Below are 21490 nucleotides of genomic sequence, written 5' to 3'. Positions count from 1 at the left end.
TTGTAATTGTCGTGAAAAAATGAAAATAGCCATATTCCAAAGTGTGAACAGGACATCATCTGATATGACATAATGTTATGGAAACTACTATAACACCTTTGAATTATTTTCAAGGTCTTTATTTACTCTTTGAAAATCTATTGTGCAGTTGGCTCCTAGCAGCAGCTGGCTGCCATTATTACAAGTTTACGTGTCTCAGCAATCTGTGGTGATCAGCCACAGTGATCCAAAGCAAGGAGAGGTAGCCTAGTTTCTAAAATACGTACAGGACATTAGACATCTTGACTCACATGTAAGGAACCTGCTGGAAAAATATTATTCAGAGATACTTCAATATTGGACTTTCAATTATCTAAAACAGTCTACAGTATTGGTAATGTAATTCTCTGTCACCTGATAAGTACCCTGCACTATTTCACTCGGAGCTTAGAGAAGAGATGTACTGTTCTCCTACAATATTTTTCCCATTCAAATGGATGAGTTTTGTCCCTCAGAAATACCTGGCACTTCATTTTTTAATATTTCTTTTGCAGGTTAGGGTTTGGGTTGGGGAGAAAAAGCTTACTTTGCATTCTGAACATGTAACCCTACCTTCATTAATGAAATACAGTGTCCTAAGAAACACAGCTTCACAGCATATTTCTTCCATATAACAAATGTCTGTGTTCAAACTACCCTGTTATTTAGGCAGAAGCTGGAATCACATCAAAAGCTTTCAAAGCTCAGAAAGACTCTTTGTGCCTGAGAATGATTCAACCCTAATATACAGAGACATTTTGAGAGTAAAAATCCAGTTGTCCAGACATTGTCAAAGAAACAGCAGAAACTTTAGTCTGTGACCAACACTTGTCAGCTCTAAAACATTTTCTTATCATTTCTAAAGCAATATGATAATATGATGCAGCAGTACTTTTTACTTAATATTTGTGGTTAGGTAATCTTGTGAGTTGTGATGCTCCTCAGTTCAAATCACTGTTTGCTATGTAATCAACAGCTTGAGTAATACAATTTACTGAGCAATCTTGTGGAAAATAACAGGACATCTTGCAGCGGGTCAACAATTTACACATTCCTCTACTGTAACTCACATGGCCAGAGTGAATTCAGCCTTTTCAAGTTGCTGCCTTTTACACACACACACACACACACACACACAAAGTTCCGATTCATTTCTAAACTGAACTCACAAATGCAAACATTTATAATTACAGCTTCAATTACCACACTATTGTGATATTAATTAAATTATTGGCAAGAAATTGACCCAGCACATTGCTTACCACAGCAATTTTTCACTCCAAAGCAGCCTGTCTGTACCTTTACAATCTCAAAAGTTATAGACTTCCTTGCTATTCAGATGAGCTCATTGCTCTTGCTTTAATAGACCATAGAGGATATTAATTAAGGACTGGAATTGATTTAGGCACTGAAAGGACTGTTTTTGTCTTTGTCTATCTAAAGGCGAGATATCTGATATAAACAGCAACACTTTAGCATTGTTTTAATTACTGCTAAGTATAGCTAGCCAATGACTGACACATACCTCATGATTCAAAAATAACTTTTTACCTACATTTCATTTTCATTGCAATGTTTGCTACATACTTATTGGAAAAAGAAAAAAAATCAGCGAACCATAAAACTGTATGCTATTACAAGTTAACTTAGAAAATTGTTGATGAAGAACCTGTTTCTACCTTGTTTTTTTATCTATACTGGTGTGATTCAAAATGTTTGTTACCTTTACTGTTGACGTCTTTGTTTGGTGCTTAAAAAGTAATGTTTCCTGCATGTCTATGTGTTTAGTCATTCATTCCTTCACAGAAAAGGATTTAGACTACATCCGTATAAGTGATGAAAAAGATATTTTCACTCACTTTCCCTTCCTTTCCTTTCTTTTTTAAATTCATATCCCAGTAGATACATGACATGCTTAGGAAATTAAAACCTACTGCATATCAATTATTAAAAACTATTGTATTTTTTGAACTAAAAACTATTGTTTTTCAATTATAATATCTATTTCATGGGATTTATGAAGATCAATATCAATATTTTTCTGCTAAATGTGACCAATGCTTTTCATTGTCATTTAAAATTGTCTAAAAGCAAAATGATTCATGGAGATAATTGATTTGCTAAGTGTTCTAGCAAATGACTGACTCAGATTCCTTTTTGTTCTGTCCAGAAACTCGAAAAAAAAATCTCTGAAACCATCTCTACACACCCCCAACTTCTATTTGTCACAGGAAATTGGAAATTTTATCCTCTTTATGGGAACACTGAGAGATTAAGAGTTCAGAGGCTCTTGACTCCTACATCTTGTAAGGACAAAATGTCTTGGGTTTCTTGCCCTCTGCCAGAGGGTCCACAGAAACATGAACAAATAAATAGTAAGAATATCAAATTGAAAGAGGAGATGTGATGATTTTTAACAAATACAAGGAAAGAAAACATTGGAGAGCCATTTCAGTTGTGTAAAAAGCAACAAAACACTCCAGAGAAAATACCTTGAACAGTTCTACAGAGCTGAGATGAAAGGGATTGATAAACAGATCAAGAGAAAAAGCATCCCCTAGGTCCTACTGATATTAGAAATCACCTTTACAGGTGCACGTACCTGTAACCCTAACCCTAACCCTAACCCTTGAAAGAGAACTCAAGGTTTGATCCCGATGAGATAAAAAAAGTTTTCAGGCTGCTCCCTTCAGGGCACAACAACATCTCTTCACCATATTTCTGGGCTGTAATACATTGTCCAGTGACAGTACATTAACAGTATATTTAACTTCCCTGAGCAAAGTTAACTTCCCATGTCAAGTATCATATGCTTTAGATGCAGAAACTTTAGATGTAATAATTTGATGGAAAAGGTGTTTGAAATATGATTTGTCTGATTTCACAGAATCATAGAATGGTTTGGTTTGGGAGAGACCTTTAACATCATCTAGTTTCAACCCTCTGCTATAGGCAGGGACACCTCCCTTTAGACGAGTTTGCTCAAAGCCCCATCAAGCCTGGCCTTGAATGCTTCCAGTGAGGGGTGAGGGGGCATTCACAACCTCACTGGACAATCTGATCTAGTGTCTCACCACCCACACAGTAAAGAATTTCTTTCTAATATCTAGTCTAAATCTACCCTCTCCCAGTTTAAAGCCATTTCTCCTTCTCCTGTCTTTACATGCCTTTATAAAAAGTCCCTCCCCAGCCTTCCTGTAGGCCCCCTTCATGTACTGGAAGGCTGCTGTAAGGTCCTCCCAGAGCCTTTCTTCTCCAGACTGAAGAGCCCAAGCTCCCTCATACTGTCCTTACAGAGGAGGTGCTCCAGCCCTCTGATCTTATTTGTGGTCCTTGTCTGATCTAGTTCTATGTTATAAATTACTGCTGATTCTCTCAGCATGTTCTATCTTCTTTAAGCTTATTTTGAAGTGCTTATCCAGAATGGGACTTTCCTTATTTCTGTTTATCTTCCAAGCAGAATTGAAAAAATGAATGCTAGATGAATGATAGCACTGGAAAAAGAGAAAACAAAAAACCTAATAATAATTAGTTCTAATGACAGTTCCAAATAAGCTGGACATTTGGAAAGGAGAATACTAGTTGGGCACTTAAATGTGGATGCTGCAATGGGAGCAGATTCCCTTCCCTTGGCGATAGGATATTTCTGCTTAAGACATCTGCCAAAATATTTATATTTCCACTTAGACGGCTGTGCATGAAAAAAAATGAGGTTCTGCACCCCTCAGATGAGCAAAAAGCTGGACTACTTGGCACTCCAAGTCTCTAGCTCTTACGTTGGCTCCAAACACAAAACTGTTGGCCCAAATTGATTCTGGTTTCTCTATTGAGGATGCCCCAAAAAAGAAAGAAGACTGCAGACAGCTCTGAGCTCCAGTTTATTTCTTTGAACAGCAGTATCTTTTCCATGACCTTTGACAATCTAAGCAAGCTCCAGCTGACTGCTGCCAAGTCATGACCAGAGCACAGTCCTGAAGCAACCAGGAGAGTTAAGTTGTCACGGAAAAATGATCACAGACCATTTGTCACTGTCTGACATTGTTTGTGGGACTGCCTTTTGATGGGGAAACAATGTTGAAAGATGGAAGAAGCCTCAGAAATCGTGTATGAAATGTTAAGAGGCTGGAAAGAAGATGCCTTTGTTAACAAACAAGAGAGTCCAGAAACAGTTGCCTTGCTTTTTAGTGGCATTTTTGGCACTAGAAAAAAAAAAACAAAAAAACCAAATCATTTGTCCTTGGCTGTTATGAAGCACGAAGAAAGATCCCTGAAAGGGAACAGAAGACTCTTAGACTGATGGATTTCAGGATCTGATCCAGGATTTTCTTCATTACCAAATGTCTTGCCAGAAGGAAGGAACAGTTAATCAGCCAACTACCTATGGAAAGAATTAACATTGTGTCTTAGTGGGCAGCTAATTACTGCCACTGGCGATACTAATGTTCAGCTGAAAGAGTGGGTGGGTGAAATATGATAGAGCTGATTTGACTTCCAGATGTAGTTTGCTTTAAAGGTGGTTCTAGTGGTAAACAAATAAAAAGATGAGGAACGAACAGAGTATTTATAAAATAAGGTATCCTATTTTATAAGATAACCCTATCTTTTGCTAGCAGGTCTATTAAACCAGCTTTTTGTTGGAACAAAGTCCTGATCTTTCTGTTTGTTTTTTTTTTTCAACGTACCCTTAAATAGTAAGTGCCTTAGAATAATCACTAGAGATACAGATGCTCCCACTTTACTCTGTTTCGATCAAAGGGTTTTATGTTCAGTTATCTGAACAAGCAGACTTGTTTTCAACAATTTTGCTTACTCTTTGCTTCCCAGACTTTATTTTTCAAATCAACCTGGAGACCTCATCTGTCATATTATACTTGGAAAAGTGAAAATGCAAATACCTGAAAATAAATGAATGTTGCAGAAGATGAGAAATAAGTAACTTGGCAACCCAGCCAATTAAAATGGCAATTCTTATCACACTATTTTATATTTCCTGTGTCCTAAATATAAATTCCCAGAGGGAGGGGAGTAGAAATCTCAAATGAAACCTTCACATGCTAATTCACAACAGTCAATACTACTGTTTTTCATAGAATCATAGAATGGCTCAGGTTGGAAAGACCTTAAAAATTACCAAGTCCAACCACAACTTTAACCATACTACCCTAACTCTGACAACCCTCCACTAAATCATGTCCCTGAGCACCACATCCAAACAGTTTTTAAACACATCCAGGGATGGTGACTCAACCACCTCCTGGGGAGCTTATTCCAGTGCTTAACAACCCTTTCTGTAAAGAAGTTTTTCCTGATATCCAACCTAAACTCCCCTGGCACAACTTGAGGCCATTTTCCCTTGTCCTGTCACCTGTCACCAGTGAAAAGAGACCAGCCCCATTCTTACTTCAGTCATTTTTCAGGTATTTGAAGAGAGAAATATGGTCTCCCTTCAGCCTCCTCTTTCCCAAGTAACAATACCCCTGAGATTTAAGCACATGTTCTTCAACATGATTGTTGACATGAAACATAAAGGTAAAAAACCATATTCAAATTATTCTCAGAAACCTCTGAGACGAGTCAACCATGGATATGTTCTACAACAAATGTGACTGAGTGAGTTAAAGGACCATTTACATTTAATGACAATCATAAGCTAATAATATAGTTTCATTATTTCTCAGGATATTAAAAAAAAAGTCAAAAATATAGTAGCTTCAGGAGCTTTTTCAGTGCTTTTATAAAAAAGTTGGTGAGTGCATGGAAGGGTAATACCAGCTAAAGAATTGCAGATGACATTTTCGTATAGAAGCAGATGGTTTGGCTACTGTTCAGATGACCTAATTCTGAGAATCTTCAAGTTGGAAAGTAGACTTGTGATGTTCTGTACCAAAACTCAGAGTGCAATATGACTGAATTCTAAACAGAGCAATAAACTGATTAAAGGAATAAAGTACTTACTGGCATTATGTTATTATTAGCTTTGGCAAGTATCAAACACTGGCCAAATGTAAAAATGATTCAAATTCATTGCTTTTGACCTTGTAATAAATAAAAGCATTCCAAAAACCAAGCTAGACTAAAATATTAAATCCTGGCTCCCAAGGAGAAAGACAACTCATAGTGAAGTGATTCTATAAGCACAAATCTCCTGGAAATCCTTGGCTGAAAAGGTGAACAATAGTCTGGCTCATGATTATGGAAAAAACATTCTCCTTTTAAAATGGTTGTCATCAGAGTAATCCCATCTTTAATTATAATTAATGTAAGGGGCTTTTATGTGCCACAAGTTCAGCTTTTAGGAAGTAATACACTTCAGAACTACAGTGGAGATTGATCTAAAAATGTCTGGAGTAAATGTATAAATACGTCAGAGATACAATGAAGACATTACAGCAGCAAAATCTTGAAATATTGAGAGCCAGTAAACATTCTGAGAGTGACTTAAAAAGAGGTCTTCTTTCTCCCTCTCTTAGTTACTGAATTGTTTTTCATCTCAAGTCACAATCAATTAAAAATATTTGATAGATTCGCAGTCAGTACAATTTAATGGGGCAGTAGCTGTACTGCAAAAAGGATCACCTCAATCTTAACCTGTTTACACTGGTGTGTTAACACATACTTTTCTTTCCACATTACATCAGTAGCCAAGCCTGACCTGACCAGTTGCTGAAATAAAATGGCTGGCATTATGGTATGATGTTCTAGAATTAAAGTGAAGCCGACTCTGGGACTGAGGCACCAAAAATTATTTGAGATCCTCAGCTAAAGCTAGTCACCACTGTTCACCTTCCATGTTTTCTCATCCTTGATGACAGCTATGAATCTGGATTTGCCTATGGCTGTCCTGGTGGTGAGACAGCCAAACAGAAAAATGCTTAGCAAGCAGAGATTCACCATGAATCCCCCTGAAGAGCAGTGACCAAAGAGGAATGCTAGCTCATACAATATCCAGTGCTAGGCCATCTGCACAGACATGGTTCCTCTCCACTTGTTCTAGCACCGTGTGTCTGCTTACACTGGGTGAGTCATTGTGTCTCAAAAGCAGTTGAGTAGGGTCCCTGTGATTGGGATGTGGTACAAGTATACTTGAAAATGCAGACTTTGACATACAACAGTCTGAGATACAAACAATTGTGCAAAAGAACTGTAATTGGGAAGCAAATAAGAGACGATAGCTACACTGTATAAAGCCTTCATATCTTACCATAAAGACAAAGTGACTATGAACGTTAAAGCCACTGATGGTGTCAGAGGGAATTTTGCTATTTTATATCGCTGTTGCATAAAATATTACATGTATCCACATTAAATGTAAATGAGTAATAAGCAATATTTCTCCACAGATAAGTTGCATCTTAAATCATAACTTACCAGAAATCTAAAAAAAAACAAACCAGAAATTAGAAAAAGCCCTGCTAGAATCACATGAACTAGAATAGCAATAGAGCAATTTGGTATGTTACTCTTCTTTGTATACATAGTTAAACTGTAGTAAAGAAGTACTATATAACCACCATCCTAGTGTAATCAATTTTAGCTCCAATAACAGTGAAGAAGTAGCTACACTGGCTACATTATAAATGTATCTAAAGTAGCAACCAGAGACAAATATTTGAAGCATAACCTATGTAGCTGAAACTGCACTCCCTGCCATCTAGAACTATAGAGACATGTAATCATAAGATTCCTGTTTTTGTGGAGTAATGTAATCCATCTCACCTATCTTTATTCATTTAAAGGGTTTTTGCTTGAAGGTTTTCTTTAACCTCTGAAAGCCATTCCAGTATATGCCTATTGCAAGAGAGCATGAATGAGTTGCTTGTCTTTTCTTTGGATATGGAGAAGAACTCTCTAGAAAATATACCAGAAGAGATGCTGCAAAGTATCTTGAAAAATATGCATAAATAAGCAGATGTGTAAGCATGTACAACTACATATAAGCTTTATATGCTCTTTAATGTATATTTCTCCCAGGATTCTCAGGATCAATTTTAAATAATTTAAAAAGATGTAGGAAAAAAGGTACAATGAAAGGATTTGACCTTACTGTAAATAAATCTGTGCATCTTGAGAGTGATTTGTCAACTTCCACTGGTCTCTAGTAGAAACTCAGCAGCTAGCAGAGATACTCCGCAGGACTAGAACTTGGGAGCACAAGGAAAATACAGTCTCTAAGTGTTAAAATTGGAAATGTAGGGAGTTTTGATAAATACAACTGGAAAAGGGAAGAAGAAGGGAGAAAAAAAGAGGAAAAAACAGAAAGCCAACCAAGAACTTGAAGGTATGAGGCGTTTCTAAGGAAACTAGAACTTGCATTATAATGAAGATTTATGAACTGAATTGCTGTTTGACTAAGCCCATTGCGTTAACCATGCAACGTTGTAATACAGAAATTTACTATTAGCTGATCATTACTTATTGAATAACAATATTAAAGCTTCCACCTTAAATCACACAGAGCTACAGCCATTGCCTGTTTTGTTGACTGAAAGTTTGCCTTTAAAAAAAATTTTCCAAGGTGTCCTGTAAATTTTTGCCAGTACCAGGGGTATTTCAGAAGTGATGCTATTGAAAAGTTTTAGGCATGTCAATCCAGTTATTCTGTAATGTCAAAGACCAGAATTTCCAAAAAATTCTTTCTTCCATTGTACCTACAATACTACATGTCTCCCAGCTTATCATGAGAGGCTGAGATCAAACGCACCTGTTACCAATTTAGTCATGAAAAATGTTATAACAGTAATATTTCTGTTGCAAAGAAAAAAATGCAGTACTATGAAGATTGCTGGAGATTTTATCTAATTATCCTGTATTGAAATGAAGGACAAAGAGGACGTCTTCTTAGACATCAACAATGTTGAGATGAGATTCCTAGCTTTCAGAAATGTCTTTACATGGTAACAATGAGGAAAGTTTAAAGAATTTCAGAATGCAGTCAGAAGGACCTTTCTCTCACAGGGAATTTTCCCAAAAGATAAAAAAATATATATCTATTGAAGATGAATTCAAAACACATTTAAAAAACATTCAAAGAGAAAAAAAAAATAATTAATTTTAACCTATTTATGAGGTTAATACTTTTCTAAATGTGCATATATATAACATCAATACAGTATTTGTAGATGTGTATACTGAGTATTCGTGACTGCAAGTGTACTCCAACCTGTGGATCTTATTCCTTAAAACATTTGACATACTGAATGGTCTTTATGTCACTTCTCTCCCCTTCCACAGATTGTTAAGTGATCCATAAAAACTTTTTAGCATGTTTATGTTTCTTAATCATCACTACATCTGCGTTGGGATGCCATTCCCCAAAGCTAATCTGAGATTTCATGGCAGGCACTTGAATGAGCATCTTTAACTAAAGATAGAAGCTTCTGCTTCTCTTCATTCCCTCCAAATAGCATTGCAGCAATCTTTGTTAGGCACAAAATGCCAGCAGCTTTGCACACGGACAGGAAGTCATTTAGTATTATGTCATAAACCTGAAACTTTTCTGTTGTTTCTTTTCTGAACTGGTTATCTGTGATTCAAATGATACATTACATGTTTAACGAGCATACTCCGACTTCAACAAAATTACACAGCTGTCCTGCCCCGAACACTTTTAAAATGCTGTTGTTGTTGGGCTAATTTTTAATGAATCAAACCACGCTCCTCAGAATCACAATTTTCACTAATATCTTCCACATTTGACCTACTGTGAACACACGAAGCATGTGACTTACCAAAAATATTCATTTCTGAAAATTAGAATGAGTGAATCTATAACTAGAGAGACAAAGTGGATGAATTGCTATGAATAAATTTTACAGCCTCATTTTACATATTCCATTTGATCTCACCTCAGGCTTGCAGCCAGCATTATTCTGCTTGAGCTGTCTACATATGAAGCAAACCAAAAATGATTAAACAAGGCCAGCTTGAACCCTATTGAACAAAATTTTATCTACAACAGCATCTGCTCCAAGAACTTCCAAAACAGAGCATAAAAGCTATGAGTAGTTGTACAAGGAGATTCACCACCATGGGTGTCACTTAGCTCTGATATTTGCTAAATGTATGCGGTAATTCTTGAAAATTTACTGATGCAAGTGTTTGTCAGAATTTAATATTATTATGAAGATAAGCAAAGCCTTCCTCAAGCATTAGGCAATGAGTTTCTGTTCCAATATTATTTTTTTAAATAGAAAAAAAATCAACCTTTCCCTTTAGCTGAAAGTCATACCAACTCATTTTCAGAGTTCCTTGAATTTCAAAATAATTTGAACCACACCTTAGAACTGAAAGTGGTTCCTAGCTTTGTAGACAGTGCACATTTTAGCAAGAAATTCTTATCATGTGGTCAGTATTTCCTGCTTTCCTTCACGGTTGTTATCTTGTGGCAACATAAACATAACTAAGATCAGGGGTTACTTCCTTCTGTATACCGGTGATTCAATTAATAGCAAAATGTAAATACCACATGAAGGTAGGGAAGGTGCTGAATGCCCCTGGAAAATTCTGCTGCATTGAAAAGAGATTTCTTTGTTCAACTCACCTTTTCTTGATCTTGGCAGAGACAACAGTCACATTCAAAGCAATACTGGCGCTTCAGCTGCTCCTGTCGTTCACTGGTGGGCATCAGTGATTCAATGTAGCTGACGGTGAGCTGTGTGCAGCAGATACAGAAACAAAGTTGGTATGTTTTACAGAAATTTTACATCTAGCTAAAGTAACATTTTTTGATACATTTTTTCTGCATAACATGAAATCTTAACAGATATAGAAAAAAAGAGACATCTTTTACAAACATAAATTCCATGGAGGAACACTTTTTCACATTTCCAGATTAATAATGTTTGAAATTTTTAATCCTGAAATAAATAAATAAATAAATAAATAAATAAATAAATTATTCCAGATTTTCTTCCAACCTTGGAGGAAAAAAAAAACATAAAAGAAAGAAAAAAAGAATGGAATTTCAGCAGCTGAAATCTCTGTGCATGAGATCTAATTTTTTGTCTAGCTGTAAAGCTGAAGTGTGCATGTAACACCTGTGTTATACAAGTTCTGATTATCTCAAAAAAAGTATTGGAAACAGTCACTTTCTTGCAAATATATGTTTTGTGCTATACATGAGCCTGTGCTAAGCTTCGCTTATCTCATCCCTGTCTCCAGTCCCTCTGTGATGTTTCTCTCATGACAAAAAAGCCATAAAAGTATTGCAGTCAAAGTTGCTGAAACTATTGAAAAGAAAATGTATTAAAATGAAAAATAGAAGAAAATGCTTAAATTTGTGCTATTTTAAACTCCTTGTGCTTCAAAACAAATTCCAGTGAATTACAGAGAACACTTGTTTGTTGACTTTGACATCTGCCAGAAGGAATTTTTCAAGGCTAACCATCTGCAGAGTTCTTCAAATGTTTAAAGTGCTGTGTGGGCACAAACTAATGATAAGGGAACGAATATAAAGAAATAACAGCCCATCTCAGACCAGCATTCAGAAATAAATGCTACAGAGTAATTACACTATACACCTAACCCAACACACTTTGAAACACTCCAGAGAGGTCAGAGCTAAAAAATCAGGTCATATTATTTCATCCTGAGCCTACCCACTTCAACTAATTGGGAGAATTTTCACATGATTCTCAGTTAAACCATGAGAGTCCACTCAAAGTACTCACAGGAAAACCTGACCAATTTCTACTAATAATTATGAAATCCACTGTTAGAACCTGCATTTTTCAAATTAGTGAGTACTCTAATTAAACAAGCAATTAGCAAGCAACTAAAATAATGTGCGCATTTCTGTTACGTTTATTATTACAATGCACTCTGATTACTTACTGAAGGAGGACTGTATTAAAACAAGATTACTGAGATAGTCAAGTCAAGCACTAAACAACCATAAGCAGAAAGCCTGTGTAAAAATGTACGGTAACCTAATTGAAGATTGACAATGTAGTTTATTAAAGAGACAAATTAATTATCAGAAGTCAGAAAGTTTAAGAATTTTGTTTGATTTTGCTTTCTAAATAATGTTCTGCCAAAGCTTGTTCACTTCTCAGCTCAGAGAAGAGTTGCTTGAGCTTTCTGTGGGGAATGGGTGGAAATCACTTTGCCCGTTTCTTTTCCACTCTTCTCTGCCAAGTTTGATCTCTTCTGTCCCATTTTCTCCAATCTATTCATTCTCTCTTCTCTGCCCTTGGACAAGAGTATTGTTTTCCAGTCTTATTCTTCACACCTAGCAATCTAAGCTTGGTTTCCAGCCCACGGTCATATTTATGATATACGCCCATTTATCAAAGGTTGCCTTAAGTGGCATTTGCATGTGGGATGTATGGCATTAATTAAAACATTATTGCAGCTGACCAAAGCTTGCCTCTTTATTGAAGTGATTATGAAGAATATAGTTAATCTTTTTCCCCAAGCTGAAGAATACACATTAAATAGCATTTATGAAGGCAGGGAATTGCTTAACAGCCTTAAGATGTATTGACTCTCAAGACTTTCTCTTTGGAAATGCAACACCGTCTAAGCCATATTTCTTGCTTCAACAGAGAAATTCTTTAACCATGGGTATGGTGGATAGTTTCTCATGTTCCTCATCTGCCAAATGACATGAACAGGATTTTCCAGTACTGCCATGCTGCAGTGGACTTAATTTATGGGGTTTTTTGTTGTTGTTGTTTTTGTTTCATATAAGCCACAGAATTTTTAGACAGAGGATTTTGCAAGAATTTAAACTCAATTATAATTAATGCAAATAGCAGGGAAAAAAGAAGTAAGTCATCTTGGTTTTGCAAAGAGTCTCAGGGTCTTAAGGTTGTGTAGAAACATCTGTTCTTGAGACAGAGTTACGTAGGTCATGAGGCTGTGATTTTTCTGTTTTGGCGTTTATGATCAACATGACTTTGAATTCCAGGAAAATCTTATACATCTTTGTTGAAAATCCATCAAGAATATATTTACTGCTGGTCATAGGAAATTACAAATTTTATTTAGTACGCATTTAAAAATTAAGAGGACTGTATATTATGTGGCTTTCAGCAGAAAATACACAAATTTGCTCTTACTGAACTCTGAAGTAGACATGAAGCCATGCACACGTTTTGGAGCAGAACTCAACATCATCTCATACATCCTGTCGCTCGAGTATGACTAACTGATTTGAGCTACGCACCAAACTAACCATGGCTATGCAACTTCTGATCGGAGAGTAGACAAAATGAATTCATGTTTATCTGTAAATCTCCAAGTAGACACAATAATTAACAAAAAAAAATTGATAAAAAATACTTGCAGAAGCCAATGGGAACACAGTGTGTTTTTGTTTAAAACAGTAACTTTCTGCCTACAAAAAGTATGCAATTTAATAGAACCATAGTACAAAATCCCAGCAATATATCCAATGATAAATCTGAACTTATGTCTTGCAAAGTAAAATCTAAAGAACAGACAATTCCCCATCTTCCCAGCTCTCTGTATTTATGATGATCCCTGAAGCACATTTTGCTTTCTTTAAGCTTTAGCTCTGGAAACCAAGTAATTATACATGAATCACATATTTAAAGTCCTATAAAAACTAATAGTTATGACTTGCAATTTCTTAGTGCTTCAGGTAGTACTGATAACACTGCCTTTGCCACAAAAGAGGACCAAAGAGGCTAGAATTTCTGCATGTGATTTTAGAAGTGTTTGGTTTTCCAAATACACAACATCATCAGATTTAGCACCTTTATTCTACAGGGATTCAGGCCAAAATTTTCTTCTGCCTTATGAGTCCTAATTTCCTACTGCCTATTTTTTGGCCCTAAATAAATTTGAAATCCCACACATAAATTAAATAAAAACCCATTAAATGCTACATGTCCTCCTGTGAAAAACATGCAAGGTCAACATCTGCCCAGGCACAAGACTAAAACAAGAAAACTTCCATCAGGAAATTATTATTTTGTTTAGGTTCTTATGGTCTTGCTTACATTTTATCAGTGGTGATCAGTATAATTACTGTGTATAGCATGAACCCTCTAAAGTATGACTGAGGCATAAATGTGATTCCAGAATAAGTCTGCATCACACCACAGCAGTCACATTCAGTATAGTAGCATGTATCCTACTGGTGCACAGTTAAAATAACATTTCCTGTGCCTTCTTTATAATTGTGAGATGACCACAACAACCAGTTGCCTCAAGTCACTGTCTCTGATTTCCCTGTGATTATAGGTGATCAACAACTGATAAATATGAGTAAATTGCTGTAGTGTTCTTTTACAGAAAGCACTAAAACACACAAAAATATTTTTGACTTTTCACTGCCATAGTGAATACATCATATTCCAGAGTTTGATACTTTCCTGGCAAGTGCCCAGAAGCCCTATCAAGTTTGCACTCTATGAATAATAATACCCCAGTGCTCTTCTAATCTCATGCTGACTTGCTACTAAGCTTCTTATGTCTAATGAATCTTAGTGAATGTTTGAAATGAATTATTCACTTTCTACTAATTATTATGAGATCTCATTCTAAATCTTTATGCTTGAACAGTATCAGGTGAGTTTTCTACTGCTAATAATTATTTAAGATTTCTTGTTGACTTGACACAACGTCTATCACACCACCTCAGAGCTTCTGATATTATACAGTATAATACCATAGACAATATAGTCTACAGGTCCCAACAAGATTCATCCCAGAGCATTACTGGCTGATGTAATTGCCAAGACACTTTCAACAATATTTGAAAAGTCATGGCAGATAGGTGAAGACCTGGGGATTGGAAAAATGCAACGTTGGGTCCATTTTAAAGAATAGTAGAAAGGATGACCCAGGGAACTATCAGCCTGTCACCCTCACCTCAGTGCCAGGGAACATCATGAAGCAGATCCTCCTGGAAGCTATGCTAAGGCACATGGAAGGCAGGGAAGTGATACGGGATAATCAGCATGGCTTCACTAAGGGCCAGTCCTGCCTGATCAACCTAGTGGCCTTCTATGATGATGTAACTGGGTCAGTGGACAAGGGAAGAGCCACTGATACCATCTATCTGGACTTCAATAAGGCCTTTGACACAGTCCCCCACAACATCCTTCTCTCCAAATTGGAAAAGTAGGGATTTCATAGGTGGACTGTTCAATGGATATGAAACTGGTTGCCCTGAAGTGTGTCCAGAGAAGGGCAACGAATCTGGTGGGGGTCTGGAGCACAAATCCTACGAGGAGCAGCTGAGGGAGCTGGGATTGTTTAGTCTGGAGAAGAGGAGGCTCAGGGGAGACTTCATTGCACTCTACAACTTCCTGAAGGGAGGCTGTGCTGAAGAGGGGTTTGGCCTCTTCTCCCAGGCAACAAACAGGACCCAGGGAAATGGCTGCAAGTTGTACCAGAGGAAGTTCAGGTTAGACATGAGGAAAAACTTTTTCTCTCAGAGAGTGGTCAGGCACTGGAATGGCCTGCCCAGGGAGGTGGTAGAGTCACTGTCCCTGGCAGTGTTCAAGAGGTGTCTGGATGAGGAGCTTTGAGATATGGTTTAGTTTGTGGTAGCAATGAGAAGATGGTTGGACTAGATGATCTTACAGGTCATTTCCAACCTTGTGATTCTATGATTCTAATTATATTGTTTTGTATGATGTTACTATATATACACTGTCTTATATGTCCATTAAGACAAGTTTTCCTTTAAGAACCAAAACTAGGAGCCATTGAAGTATCAAAGAAAACTGAACATGAGCTTTCCAGAAAATTCTGACTTTCTGAGGCAAAGTTTCTTAGAAAAGATGATATCCACAAGGTGTAATCATTTTGAAGTCCATATTCACACAACTATCCATCTAAGAAATTAGTTCAAACTGCTCTACTTTATCATTTATATTTATTTCCTTGATTACCTTACAAATGACTTATAATTTGCACCATATCTACTTCACCACTGATTTTGACCTGGAGACTTCTGTGTGTTAGAGATCCATAAAAGTCTAAAATTTGGGTCACAGCATCACAGCTGGAAAAAGATACTCATGTACATAAAAATAAGAATGTAGAGCTCTAATGATTAACACATTTATACCCTGGGAAGACACTACAATCTGCTTGTATTTTTAAATAAATAACCCATCTTTGTGAATCAAGAAGTCAAGATAAATGAATAGTGTATATAAGTACATATAACTTGGCTTGAACAAGAATGCCAGACAGAATAATGGCTACACTTACTGGCTCCACAACAGCATATTGCATCCTATAAGGTTTCTCTTGTCAGAAAAATTAAACAAGCAAAAGCTTTGGTGTTGGTTCTCCACCGTATTTTGCCTAACCATCTAATTTACCATTTACATATTCTGATCGTAGAGAAAGGATGTATTAGAAAAAAAAGAACAACAACAATTTATAGGGAGGAAGAGATACTGCTCCCAAATTATAATGTGTACACCCTTGATCTTCCTAGACATCGAATTACTGATGTGAACCGTATTTACATGAGGTCATGATTATGAAATAACCAAGAGCTAGAACTCCACAGGTCATTGTTACATCCCAAATTACTTATGTATTTCTCTTTGCAGGTTTTACAAAGCAAATTCTGCACTGCATTTCTCTGACAGACATTTACATCTAAATGCTTACCTAGCTACAAATGAAGTTTTCAAATTAATACGAATGCTGTCTTAAAAAAAAAAGCTGTGAATAATTTAGAATCTGAAATCTCTTGTGAGTGATATTTTGAAGTCTTTCCTAGTGAAATGACAAAAAAACAAACCTGGCATTGCTACTTTCACTGCCAATTAAGGGTTTACTACTATAGCATAGCTGCAGCCTGACAAATGCTTATTGTTGCAACGACTTGGTGAACACTGCATTCCACTCAGAAATATTCTAAGTGTTTCCATCAGGGTAAAGACATTCAAACACAAACAAAATGAAGTGCCCAGAGGAGGAAAGGAGGAACAAGAATTTATCAAGACTGCTAGTGATTTATGAGAAGTAATGATTATGGGGCCCAGGCAGTGTGAAGAGACGATTCTATTAATCATTTTCTCCCTGATAGCTACGTGCTAAAAATTGGCATCAATATATCATCAAAATATTAAGCTGGTGGCCCTGCAGTCTGGAATTTATTTAGGGAGATGTCACTGTTGCAGGTGTTTGTGATGGAAGGGAGGACAAGTTAATTACCTCTTCGCCAATCTGAATCTCTCGGACGGAGCGAAGTAAAAGCTGGTATCCTTCAAAAATGATCACACAGTTTGGGTCACAGCTGTGATTCAGCAAAGACATGCTGTGAGGAGTTGTAGAGGCAGAGAAAGAAAAAAAACTTTAGTACACTGTCATTACTGTGGACATAATTTAGAAGTATAATAACTATGTTACATATTACATATCAAGCAATTAAGTTATCAATAAGTAAAATCCTTGGAAGATGAGCTGCTCATGGTTACAGGAGAAAGAATATAATTCAGCAATGTCTGTCTTCAAATAGAAGCCATGCCTGAATTTGCCTTCCATAAAATTTGCATGGGAGGAAGAGGATGGAAGTGCATTTGCCTAGGATTTGGGAACTATCTTTTAAATTCACAATTTTCCCAGCTCAGAGTGATTTGAAATAGCAAAATTAAAGCTGCTTTGAATTAAACTGGGAAAAAATCTTTTGCATTATTTTGCAGGGCACCATCAAAGAACACAGCTTCTTGCCAGTCAGGGGCTTTTTTTCAATGGAAAGAAAACTTCTAACTAATAATAATGCTCCAAAATACTGTTCCATTTTTGCCCAAAGTACGTGAAAAGATTTGTTTCCATTCCACTCTGAAATCAGAGAACTGTCCTCTGTTTTTCATAACATTAATTTCCCTGTCCTCATAGCAGTCTTTCCCTTATCTTTCTTTATCACAAAACAGGCCTCAAGATTGTGTCCTCAGTCAAATCGTGCATGTATGACATTAGTAGGAAAAGAAACAACAGCAACAGGCCCCTTTAGATCCTGATAACACAATTCAACCCTACATTCACACAAAGAAATTAATATAGTAAGATAAAATGTTCAATTATTCATGTTCAATATTGATAGTTACAGTAACAAAATTCTATAAATGCAAACCCTTACCTGGTACATCTTTCTTAACTAATACAAACAAGAATTCAAATATCATCTTTCAAGGGGCTTACCTTTTTACCTTACTTTCTTAGTTATGGTAATTTACTAATAAACACATTCAATTATTTTCTTTTAATTGACAACTTAGAAGGCTCCTGGTTGCAAAATATTTATCCTTCAAAGCAGTACAGAACATATTTCCTTTCAATTTTTTAGGAAGCCTTAGTCACACATTTCTAATGTTAGCATTTATTCTTACTTAAAAATGACTACAACCCCCATAAAAATAAAGACACATCCTATTTAGCCTGCTTTAACTCTGTAATCAGAACTTCTAAGAATGCTTTCAATTTGATGACCGTTTTTTATTCTCTTCTAATTTATTTGCATTTCCCAGTTTCTTGTTTGAACATGTTACCTGCTACTTTGATGGTGCTTATAGCTACCTAGGAAAAGAGGAAAAAAAAACCTAACAGATTTTGCCTGTGAATGAAACAGTGTCCATGGTACCTGGGATATAGGCCAACACCAACATCCTGCATCTCTCCATTACTGATGGTGAAACAGTTACAGGTCACCTGTAAAAACAAGGGAAAAAATCCAGGATTACCAGACTCATTTGGAAACCCCATACTCAAGTGAAAAAACTTTCAAAATAAAATGAAGGGGCAACTGGTAATTGGATGGGAAACATGCAAGTCCAACACTAGTGCTCTTTCATTTAGGAGTAATCACATCTGGGACACACTCTCCTGTAAAAATGCAGTCAATTAAAAGCAGAAATAATAGCATCCTGCAAAAATGTGGGGTTAAACACATGGAGAGGCCCTACTTTCCTGTCCAGAGGGAAAAAAATACCCTAAAAAATACTGAGAAGCTCAGCCTAGAGACTGCAGAGCAGATGACAGTGACAGGAGATGAAAAGAATTGGCTGCTTCCATGCCGATATTCTACTGATGCCAGGCTATCACAGACATTATAATGAGTCCTACTGGAGCCCAACAAAAATAGCTGGGTCAGTTTTAAAGTAGAGCCTTGACTGTTGGCAATGTGATACAGGCAAAAATACATACAAAAATGGTACAATTGCCCATTTTTTGCTCTCTGGATATTTTGGTTTGCATATACAAGATCACATAAAATAATTTTCAAACTGTAAGTAAAGATAAACTTTCATCTCAAATATTCCACTAGATATTGCATTCTTCCCTCTCACTCATACAAAATTCAAGTAGCTTTACAAAAGAGTAGAAAAGAACAAAAGTTTCATGCAAGGAGATAGAGTTAAACTCCAAAATATCAAACGGGATAGTGGTGTTCAACTCTAAGAAAGATCAGCAATTTGCAAATGATCAGCCACTATCACTTTCACGGGCCTAAGCAAGAACCAGAACAAAACTCCTAATGGACCTTTAATATATCAGATTGCTTTTCTGGGGGCAAAACAGATTTTTTTTTTAATGTTGTTTATTTATATTTTTGACTATTTGTTGGTCAGTTATGAATGATACACTCATATAATACTTCATGCAGAAAAAGACTGCATGATACTTGCATATACAAGAGAAGTCCCAGGTCTGCTCTAGATAACATTAGATTATTAATGGCATTTATTCTCTTTAGAACTAAAAGATAAGTTAGAGTATGATTTGGCAGTTCTAAAAATGAGATCTGAAAGTTGCAGTTTTACCCATAGAGTAATCGTGCAGAACATTAAATGCACACCCCTTTTTCAAAGAGGTGCACTGAACAACTTAATAGTACATATTGTCTTACAGAATTGACAAATTATTATTTATGAGAGCATTAACCATAAGGTAAGAATTAAATCCTCTTTCAAGATTTCTCAAATTCTGACAGCAACATTAATTTAAATAAAAGTATAAGCAGTAGAGTTCATGTTATTTTAAATCATTAGACAATTCTATGATTAGTCTATTATTTATGTAACCCATTCAAATGTTCCAGTTAAATTACCAAATACATCTTAATTATTTCTTTCCAACTGGCATTGGATACAAAGTATCAGACAATGTCAGTGCAAAAATTAGACCATTTCAAGTGTTAATTACACTAGCTCTAAAAATATTGACTTGATTTTGGTATTTATTGAAAAAATAACGCCTTCCAGGTAAAAGAGAAAGAATGCCAGCTTATGTGGATCTTAGCTCTCTCTAATGGATTGTGAAGTAGCAGAGGTCAGACATTTTTTAGAAGTAAATGAATTCCTCTTCCTTGCAAATCTCCTATTATTACCATAAAACTGTTAATATTTAACAATACGGAATTTTGATCACGGTAGAGTTATAGAGACAATTCCATCATTTTCCAGTAAAGGTATGTACTCTACTATCTGTGTGAATAGTTTAACACACACAAGTCATAGCATTTTTACTTTTTGCTTTTTATAGGGCATACTTAAAGAAAAATGAATGGATGCTCTGAGATTCAGATACCAAGAGTGTCTTTCAACTGTAGCCTTCTGTGAGGCGCTTATCCTGTTTTATATTTTTTCATGGTATGCAGTTGCATCTCAATATCCTAATAAATTAGTGGAATATCATCTAATTTCTAATTATTTGCAGTTTCCAATATGAAAATTGGAATATGGGAATCAGAAGCATTCAGAGTCGCATCTAAAAAGGTAAGCAGGTATCTAAACATGGGCAGAAGTCTAACTGCTCCTATGAATTTTAGGCTACATGATTTTGCTCGTAGTTTGACCAGATTAGCTTCCTAACAGACAATCTTTCCCCACTGTTAATTTCAGGTATGGAAAAAAATTAGCCAGTGATGCCCATGCAAAATGTAATACAGATGCTGCCCTTTGTTCTGGTTGCTCTGTCTGCGAGTGGAGAGAGAGGACGAGAGATAGTGGTGAGAAATAATATCACCTATGACATGAGAAATTCTGATATATTGACAGTCTGCCGCTGACAGTTTGCAGCTGGTAACAGATATAATAAACGAAATGTCTATCATAGTCCATCAACTGAGGGTGGGGTTGTTGGTTTCCTTTTAGATTTGTTAAGAAGTTTCTAAAAATCTTCTGAATATCCCCTACATTTCTGTTTACATACACTTTTAAGAGGTTTCCAATCTCCCAAATTTAAAGATGAATCCTGCCAAGGGAATTGCTGGAGTTCCAGTCCACCAGAGGAGTTAAGGCTGTAGGCAATGCCTTGCATGGAACAAGAGGAAGAAGGAATTTCTGTTACACAAGACCTGAAGAAAAATCCATTTTCCTAGATTCCTGGGGTTCAGTGTCGCCCAGACAGACGAACTGTGTTATCCAATATTGCTCAGAAGAGCACAGGTACACTGCCTGTTCCAAGATAAGGTGAAGAAATCAGTTATGGATCAAAACCTGTTGTGCCTAAAAGTTAACTCACTCTATTTCCA

General features: G+C 36.3%; 1 protein-coding gene across 1 annotated transcript in view; it reads right to left on the bottom strand.

Moving 5' to 3' along the window:
- The window catches only part of LOC104909668 (histone-lysine N-methyltransferase SMYD3-like), a 110978-nt gene that overhangs the window by 57793 nt on the left and 31695 nt on the right, over nt 1–21490 (bottom strand). The window contains exons 2-4 of the mRNA XM_031552175.1: nt 18599–18666; nt 17173–17275; nt 10559–10669 (exon numbers count right to left, since the gene is read on the bottom strand). Coding sequence (XP_031408035.1) covers nt 10559–10669; nt 17173–17275; nt 18599–18666 — 282 coding nt within the window. The remainder of the gene's footprint in view (nt 1–10558; nt 10670–17172; nt 17276–18598; nt 18667–21490) is intronic.

The sequence above is a fragment of the Meleagris gallopavo genome, chromosome 2, assembly GCF_000146605.3.
Source record: "Meleagris gallopavo isolate NT-WF06-2002-E0010 breed Aviagen turkey brand Nicholas breeding stock chromosome 2, Turkey_5.1, whole genome shotgun sequence".
NCBI lineage: Eukaryota > Metazoa > Chordata > Aves > Galliformes > Phasianidae > Meleagris > Meleagris gallopavo.
The sequence above is the reverse complement of the archived record's forward strand: the minus strand, read 5'-3'. Positions and strand labels throughout refer to the sequence as shown.